At 40.5% G+C, this 9,003-nt stretch overlaps 1 protein-coding gene across 1 annotated transcript; it reads right to left on the reverse strand.

Moving 5' to 3' along the window:
* Nucleotides 1–546: 546 nt before the first annotated feature.
* LOC135623333 (probable cellulose synthase A catalytic subunit 5 [UDP-forming]) lies at nucleotides 547–7,587 on the reverse strand. Its single transcript, XM_065126187.1, has 14 exons — nucleotides 7,181–7,587; nucleotides 6,888–7,083; nucleotides 6,199–6,410; nucleotides 6,011–6,113; nucleotides 5,715–5,889; nucleotides 4,573–4,839; nucleotides 4,147–4,492; nucleotides 3,930–4,067; nucleotides 3,704–3,829; nucleotides 3,404–3,616; nucleotides 2,998–3,283; nucleotides 2,226–2,422; nucleotides 1,799–2,149; nucleotides 547–1,709 (listed from the first exon to the last, which is right to left on the reverse strand). Exons 1-14 carry the CDS (start codon nucleotides 7,259–7,261, stop codon nucleotides 1,125–1,127), a joined length of 3,276 nt encoding a protein of 1,091 aa, XP_064982259.1. The 5' UTR covers nucleotides 7,262–7,587; the 3' UTR covers nucleotides 547–1,124.
* Nucleotides 7,588–9,003: the final 1,416 nt, after the last annotated feature.

Below are 9,003 nucleotides of genomic sequence, written 5' to 3' on the forward strand. Positions count from 1 at the left end.
TAGCACTGGCTTTGAATCCATGTCTTGTGCTTCTTCAATGACTCCGCTTGAGGCAACGTGTTATTATGGCCGCTTGGCTAACACACGGCGATACTGCTGTCGCCAAGGAGGAACTGCACTGATACCATGTTAGATAATAAATAGATAAACAAGTATAGAAGAAGTTGATTGTTATTAACATATCACCCTTCCTTTTATACAGGTTAGAAGGAAGAAGTTTCCTCAACCGATTAGAGGATTTTCCTCGACGGAGTATCTACTTGTCACGAACGATCTTTAGTGGCCGAGCTGTCCCTGCTGTGGCCCGATACAGGAAAAGGATGGATCTAAAAAGAAGTGTCACGGCGAGTTCCCAAAAGAGGAAGGACAAAAGGAAACGTTACGAGACACGAGCAGGCAGAGTATGGCTGTAAAGCACATGCATCAGCGTATCGGCACATGCCTCGACTCAAAGATCCATACGGTCAGGCCTGAACTGTAAAGACATGACTCATGACAAACAATCTTGCCATTTGAAGGCATCAACAAAGAGAGAGCACTCGAGTCTTGAAATCTTGCCCCATTAGGGTTAATATATATCAGTACAAAGAGTTTGTTCTGAACAAGTACAGGGATGACATTATTAGATAAAATACACAGTACAAATGTTCTATATATCATGCCGTATCACCATAAATAACGACAATAAACATACCCCAAAAGAACGGAAAATACAAGCAACTAACAGAATATTTTAATGAGTCTTCTTCGTTTCCACATCTCAGGCGATGCCTGACTTATTGTGATGAATCAATATGAAGTTCAACTCCAATAATACATGAACAAAGACAACTCTTCCTCCACCATTTCATCCAATTACTAAAGAACAAAACCTGCAACTGCTTATCTTGCACAAACAAGAAACACAAGGCTGTACCAGCCTCCCAATTCTGTAATAGGAGTCCACAGCCAGAGTAGCATACAAGGGAATAAAATTCTAGCACGCCATCTTTTAATCTATACATCAAAGCAGAACACCGCCATGTACACATGCAAAGGCCATCTGCTTTCCTGTGTGATAATAATGACAATGAGTGAGCTGCTGCAACCCATGAATTTTTCAATGCTTAATCATGATCCAGTGCTTAGTTGCAGTCTAATCCACACTCCTCCAAGAGAGGGCCATCTGATTTTGGCAGGAATGGATCAATCCGTACCCACAGTAGAGAGAAAATTGAAGCAAGGAGAATGGACCACACAATGACAATGGTAGGAGTCCGATTCTGCCGACCAACAAGACCCTTGAGGAAAGGATACAGGTGCACGATCACCCAAAAGGAAAAAAATAGTTTCCCGAACAAAGGTCCCCAAGATTCATATCCATTGTTTATTGCATTAGAGACACCCGCTACCACACCAATGAAGTTCACAATAAGCAAAGTCGTAGGAGGAATGAGCAACGTGGTCCATTTGAATGTGTATAACTCGGAGAAATCATCATCATCACCAGCCTTCGTTGTCACAGTGAAGTTGGTGTCTATACCTGCAAGGACCTTCAAAAGCCCCTGAAACACAGCAAACAGATGTGAGGAAACACCTCCAATAACCCAAAACTGCTCATTTCTCCACCAGTCATCAATGCCAACACCACTCCATCTCATTTCCAGGATGCTTGTTGCAAAGATACAGATGAAAAGTGATAGGAACCAAAGACTTGCGACATTGCTAAGCTGCAGTTAAAAAAAGTCATTATTAGCATCAAGAAATAAAAGATCAAAGGAATCCATTTGAAATTTAAAAAGAGAAAATGACATCACACCTCTGGGGTGATAAACTTTCCCGTGAGCAAGCAGACAGCAGGCAAGGTGCAGTAGGCCAAAAGAGGAATTGATGTCCAAGGATAAACCGTAGCATTAATGTATGACATCCTTTCCAACCATTTAAGTCCACCTCCATATCCATACCAGAGAGGACAGTGTTTGCTCAAGAAAATTTCCACAGACCCAAGAGCCCACCTAAGGACCTGGTGAAGACGATCTGAGAGATTGAGGGGTGCAGAACCTTTGAATGCAGGCCTTGTTGGCACACAATATATGGACCTCCACCCATGGCAATGCATTTTGAATCCTGTCAATATATCTTCTGTCACTGAGCCATAGATCCACCCAATCTGTGATGAAAACATAGCAAATTAGGAAGATACCTTAAGCGCAACACATAAAAAATTTCAAGACCAAAAGAATTACCTCTTTTCCCCAGTCTGTCTTATCTTCATAGCCACAGCTAATAACATGGATAGCTTCCTTTAGTAAGGATGCTGGAGTAGCACCTTTAAGTATTCCACCATTCTCGAGGAGAGTAGATGCAACAAAAACAGGTGACTGTCCAAATTTCTTTTCTAACTTCTGTTCAGACATCAGATTTGGTTTTTCACTCTCATTTCCTGTGAACATACTAAAAGGTTAAGATATTGAAATTGTATGATAACACAAAGATTGGAACAATTCTAATGTATTTCTAAATAGCCCTGTATTTGTGCCTTTCCATGAACTAGTGTTGCCTAACAGAGAGTAGTGAATGGTTATAATCTAGTTTTAAAAGAACATGACAATTAGCAAAATATATAAAGGCCAAAGCATTTCAATGAATGCAAATTAGGCAATAGTGTTGCACCTTATTCCTGAGCATTATGACCTACCTGTTGTATGGCAAGAAAGTATATAGTAGCTACTTAGCAAACACTAGGTAACCTGTGGTAACATATTTCATATAGTTCTACAAAAAGTTAAAAAGTTCCAAACAGAATGAAAAAATCCAGATACAAGCCAATGCCTGAGTGCTAACACACTGGGGTAGACTTTCAAGATGATTTGAGCATCAAGTTCTCTCAAATACTATACTCGGGTAGACTAAATGGAATCATGTCCTATCTCAATGTTCATGTTCATATGGTTATTACAACTACAAGACATATAACACGATGAACCAACAACATGACAGTGACAGGCATAGGCATACCTTGCTTGCCCTCTTCAATGCCCTCCAGTGCAAATACTGGTGCTCCAGAGTCACCTCTCCTGGAACTATTCTTCTTCTTTTCCTGCTTAGCTTTTTCATTTTTCTTCTTCCTCCTACCAGAACAACAGCATCCACAGCAGCACCACTTAGGCCAGCAATTGCACGTCCTAGTTGGTGGCTTCTTTGATTTTGGAGCATCATATCCATAGAGTGCCTGTCTTCTAAAAGCACATCCAGTGCCTACATAAATAGGTCCTTGAATCCCATCCAGACCTTTCATATTGATCTGCATCAAGTCTTTATTTTACTTCTCTATGCATACTAGGTATATGAACTTATAAACAAGGAAACTGTGCAAAAGATTCAAAAGTGTAACCAAGGAATGTGAATAAAATGTGACACTTACATCAAAAAACACTATGTTTCGATTAGCATAGCGATCATGTCGATCAATACCATCAAACCTCTGAGGGAACTGCACATAGCACACTCTCTTTCCTACAAGTGGATCCATCATGAAGCACATTGCCTCTCGTATAGCTTTGCTATTATTGAAGTAGTGGTCACAATCCACATTCAACAAGTAAGGTGCATTTGTTAGGACAGCAGAGACCCTAACCTGCCAAAAGCAATAGAATCAAATGAGTAAACCTAAAGCCACTGTTACACAAAGGCAGAAAAATCGATCTATGGGACAGCTTGTTACCAAAGCATTCATAGCACCAGCTTTTTTGTGATGATTGAATCCTGGCCTCTTTTCTCTAGAGACATAAACTAACCGTGGCAATTCATTCCCTTCCACATCATGCCCACCACTTTGCCCCAAAAAGACCTAAAAATTTATATCAGCAGAAAAACTATCAATTGCATTGGCAAAAAGCTGTTTGTTACCACAGCAGCAAACAAAAGACTACAAGGGACAGAAGATTCACCTGAATCATGCCTGGATGGTCACGAACATTATTTCCAGGCCATGGTGTTCCATCCTGCATTGTCCACCCTTCTTCTGGCACCTTTTGTGCTTTTGCAACCAAGGCATTGATTCGTACTTTGAATTCCTCATAGTCTCTCTGCAAACAGAATCAAATTCAGAAAAAAATTATTTACATACACATTTTATCAAGAAGATATATGTATAAGTTTTCATACTTTCATTGCTCTTCGTTCCTTAATAAACGAAGGGTGGACCTTATCCTTCAAATAATCCATCTTTTGCTGAAAATACCACTCTGGTGCACGGGGCTCAATATTGAATTTCTTACAGAAAGGAACCCATTTCTTTGCAAATTCGGATGTTTCTGACAATGCTTCAAATGTCAGCATAGCAGCGCCATCATCAGATACATAGCAAGATACTTTTTCAACAGGGTAATCCACAGCAAGGATTGAGAGAACAGTGTTTGCAGTGATTAAAGGGGGTTCCTTCATAGGATCAACTGTACTCACAAAGATGTCTATCAGAGATAGCTGAGAAGGCTGCCCTTCTTTTTCATACCTAGGGAAAAAAAACGAACAATTAGGCAGATAAATGAGTGATAAGGTGAACAAGTTTACCATATTAGCAACCACAACTACCTCAATGACAATCTGTCGAGATAAGTTTCCCTTTCAATTGGAAGCCACTTGGGAAACTGATCAAGAATCCATGAAAGAGCAAACCAAATTTCGCAGATGACGGATATGAGCCACAATGGATATGCATCAGATGCAGGGTTTGTGATTCGGTAATGGAAGAAGAACCCAACAACTACAAGACGAATTATGATGATCATTCTGTATGGGTTTATTTGGCTAGAAGAAATGGGCAACTTTCTGGACAACGGTTGTCTCGCTTCATCCATTCTATAGAACACAAATTCAAAGACAAGTTACAGTTTCTTACAAAGAAGTCAAATGCTGTAACTACAAAACATGAGAATTTATTTTGTTTCAATACAATAATAAATGAAATACAAGCAGAATACAGTCTTTGATATCCACCTTGGCCTCATTGGAAAGAAAAAAAACAAAGCAATATCTGAAAACGGCATTTTCCTAAATTTCACATTATAGACCAATACAATTTGTGTAACCATGTTGAACTTAACAATATCCTGAATTCATGACTCAGTAACTCAAAAAAAAGAAAAAAACCTCAATATGATAGCTATGATCAATAGGCCTTGTCAAAGAGATACGAACTTGAAAAATTTTTGCTTGCCTAATTTCTAGTTATGCTATATTGTTGTCATAACTCATTCAGAGATAACAGCCAGAGTAATCCATTTTTTTTAATAACTATAAACAACAGGACTTTGTGGAAAGAAAATTGTTCTTGCACTTATATGGCGACTAGTTTCTAGTCACAGCTTCCTTGCTCAAACTGATAAAGGAATGCCCATCAATTTCAATGTTAAAATAAATGACCATTAAATGGAACAAAAATCTATACCTGTCTGTTATAATGCTAATTATACTGATTGGTCAGCCTCAAGTTTTGTGTGGTAGCAGGATGCAGCTTAGCCAGACATTCTGTCAGCACTTTCATTTGAAAAACAGTTCTAAAACAACAGTAGAACTATTTGAAGATGTATTTTTGTTAAAACATAAAATTGAAAAGGGAATCTTGAGTATAAACACACAATATCAGACTTGTAAACTGGAGTAAACCATTGTCCAAATGTTACTGAAGTATGATTTTTAAGGACGATTGACATTCAACAGGATTTGGAGCTTACAATGGTAAATCAGGTTCATCACCGTCGTTATTCCAACCCTTGTCACCACCATTATTCCTGGTCATGTGCATTTTCTCTTGCTTCTGCTTCCAATTTTCCATTCGTTCCTTCCAGGCCACACTTCCATATCCATAAGCGGCAAGATCCTTAGAAGGATCCATTGATCTAGGATGAACTGCAAGGCAACAGTTTTCCATTAATTTCCTGATGAACCAGAAAACCTGCTGGGTCAGTATTATGATTGCTCAACCTTATTCAAGTTGAAGATCCTAGTCGTGGTGCAGAAATTTGGGTACCTGGAATATTGGGATCTGGAAAGGGAAGCGGATGAATTCTTTTCCCTCCACCACCAATGAAAGAAGGAACAAGCGCATGCTGATCTGGAGGAATATCGTCAACCTGGAAGAGGAATGAACTTCACCCATCATAATAGAAGGGTTCTATTGGGTGCAAAGTACTGGCAGCAAAGTGTCAGTTCAATTACCATCTCGCCATTGGTGAGAAGTGGAACTTGAGGCACAGCATGAGCCACATGAGGTGTATTGATATCAACCCGGCGGCCATAGCTCCCGTGGCCCTGCAGCATGACCTCCGCCATGTACTTTGGGTCCTGCTGATCTCCCCCAACAAAGTTGAACTCGTTCTCAAGATCATCGACATCATCCTCTTCTTCGTCACCAGCCACACGAGGGCACCCTGCAAGAGAGGATGACAAAATTCTACAATATGAAACAACAAGGATTAAAGGCCAGAGAGATCTGCGACACGAGAAAGAGAAGGGATGGAATTATATTAGGGTTTGTTGCAAGCGATGCAGATTACATTGATCTACTACAAGGAAACTAGAAGATACGAAGTGTACTAGGGTCCAACAAAAGGACAGTGGACTAGAGAGATCTACTGCAAGGTAATCATAGGTGTTTGTTTGCATTGCTAATAATACTAAATGCTCAACCCAATTTTCACAGGAAGTGAACCAAATCTTAAAAATTATAAGGAGGTTCAAATAGCAGAAAGCCTGAATAACAAATCATCAAAATCAATTACGACCATGAAAATAAGAACCCGTGGATAATTATACTGGAAAAACACGGGGAGAGAAAATTAAAGGTAGATCTACCACAATCGAAGCAGGGAGGAGGAATTGAGGGCGTAGTGTCTTAGTATTTTTACCCTTGAGCCGCTTGAACCTGGTCTTGCACTGGGGGCAAACCTGATTGCCCTCCCGGCGCTCGTACTCGTAGCAAGTCCTGCAAATGGGGAAGGCGCACTCGTTGCAGGCGACGAAGAGATCTCCATCGACGGTGAGTCCGACGTCATCACCGCAGATCTGGCATATTTGCCCACTCAGCTGCTGCAGCGGCTTCGGCTGCAGGCAAGAATCGAGTCACAAAACCTCCACACGAACGTTAAAACGGAACGCCTGACGGGATGAAAGAAACGGAGGAAGAGGATGTAGAGGATACCCCCAATTCTCCATCGCGGCGGATGACCACGAGCTCGTTCCGGTTGTGAGAGCCGGCCACCAAACCAGCGCTCGCCTCCATGCGCCTGTTGGTGATATTCTATCTATTCTTGGAAAAGAACAAGTCAGCAAGCAATTCGACTCAATTCAAGCGGCGAGATCTCATCCCTTCCCTCCCTCTCTACTCTGGTGCGTAGTAGAGCGGACAGGGAGGAACGGAAGCCTCTCTTTCTCTTACTTCCTAAAGAAGGTGATGCCAGCGAGTCCGCTACCTGCCCCACTTCTTCTCACTCCCACTTATTATTCCTCGCTTGTTTACGATGCCCACCTGGACTGATTTTTTTCCTTGGTTGGTTCTGTAAAATAGGACTGGAAAGGGCAAAAAAAAAAGAAAAAGAAAAAGAACAATCTCCGTCTCCCCTCGGCTGGAGGAATGAATGCATCAATCGGAAGGGGAGCCTGGAAGAGCGAAGCAGGCGATCGGGGTGGTTGATTAATGAACGAGAAAGACCAACAACCAGCACAGTTGGGAAAGCAACGTCTGAGCTGTCTCTGATGATCAAGATCAAGCGGCTTAGCAAAACGTAGACCCCGCCCTTTATCCTCTTATCAATTTCTTTTATTTCTAAATTTTCTCAATCGGTTTCCCCTCTTTCTGTGCCTTATGGTCCATCATCTTGTCTCACCTGCCCTTTCTTCATTCATTTTTGCCTTTTTCTTTTGTATTGACCGGTCTGCCGACACAGCTGGTAAAAAAACATAACCTATAACTATGAAAGAGCTGCGACATGGGAGTGACCAAGAAAATTGCTCCAACCGAATGCAAGAGACGGCGATGGAAAAAAATAGTAAATAGAAGAAGATGAGAGGATGATTTAGGGATTGCACAAAATGACGACAGTGAAAATAGAGCAGGGTAGTGATCGAACAGGGAGGGAGAAGCGACAAGGAGGTTAACAGTCCGACACTCGGGTGCACGACTACTGTACATACTCAGCACAGGCACGTGTCCGTGTCAAAAGTGGTATGTTATTTGATGATAGATGACCTGGTGTTACGACTTACACGGGGAGCCTCGGTTGATCCGTGGAGTAGCGACTAGCATCAGCTTGAGTTCGCAGAGCTGACATCTTCAATCACATCGGGTTAAGTCAAAGCTCTTCAGATTAAAATTCATCTTCATTATTTACATTGAAAAAAATATATCTATCAATTTAACATAGTTGTCGTGTTATACTCAAGTAAGATTCAACATTTGAGACATCATCAAATAAATTTATAATCAAAATATTGATATGATGAATGTCAAACTCACCTATGAAGGATTGTTCTAATAAATTTTGAAGATATCCTCTAATTTAAATATTAAAAATTTTGATAATTAACAATAACGTTTGGAATTAAATCTCATCCTCATGATTTATCATTTAAAAAAAAAATCTGATGGATCATGGTAATTAGACGAGGAATCAAAAGTAGTTGGAAGCTTAAAAATTGGGCTTGTGGAATTGATTACATAATTAATAGAAATGTTTTTTACTGTCACATAAGAAGACCTTGGGGAACCAAAACACACAAGTTAGTCGAAGCCAGACATCAGATCAGTCTCATCGTCTCTCCCACTCGTAATAATGTATAAATGTTTTTACAGAGGCTGTGGTGTCTTTTTAGGTGTTTAAATTGCCGTCAACAACATAGGTCGACCGACTAGTATGATTGTCCAAAGCTACAATTACATGTTTCGGATAGTTATTAAGTTCTTTATTCCTAAGAATTGTATAATAGTAATCATACCGTTGGACAATCAACATTGGGAACCTTTTG

This window comes from Musa acuminata, chromosome BXJ2-9 (genome assembly GCF_036884655.1).
Source record: "Musa acuminata AAA Group cultivar baxijiao chromosome BXJ2-9, Cavendish_Baxijiao_AAA, whole genome shotgun sequence".
In the NCBI taxonomy this organism is placed as follows: domain Eukaryota; kingdom Viridiplantae; phylum Streptophyta; class Magnoliopsida; order Zingiberales; family Musaceae; genus Musa; species Musa acuminata.

Coding starts and splice junctions, on each gene's coding strand:
- LOC135623333 (XM_065126187.1), bottom strand. CDS start 7,261: ATGGAGGCGAGCGCTGGTTTGGTGGCCGGCTCTCACAACCGGAACGAG. Junction 4,068..4,146: donor AGGAACGAAGAGCAATGAAA/GTATGAAAACTT, acceptor TTCTGTTTGCAG/AGAGACTATGAGGAATTCAA. Junction 3,284..3,403: donor GAAACATAGTGTTTTTTGAT/GTAAGTGTCACA, acceptor GACTTGATGCAG/ATCAATATGAAAGGTCTGGA.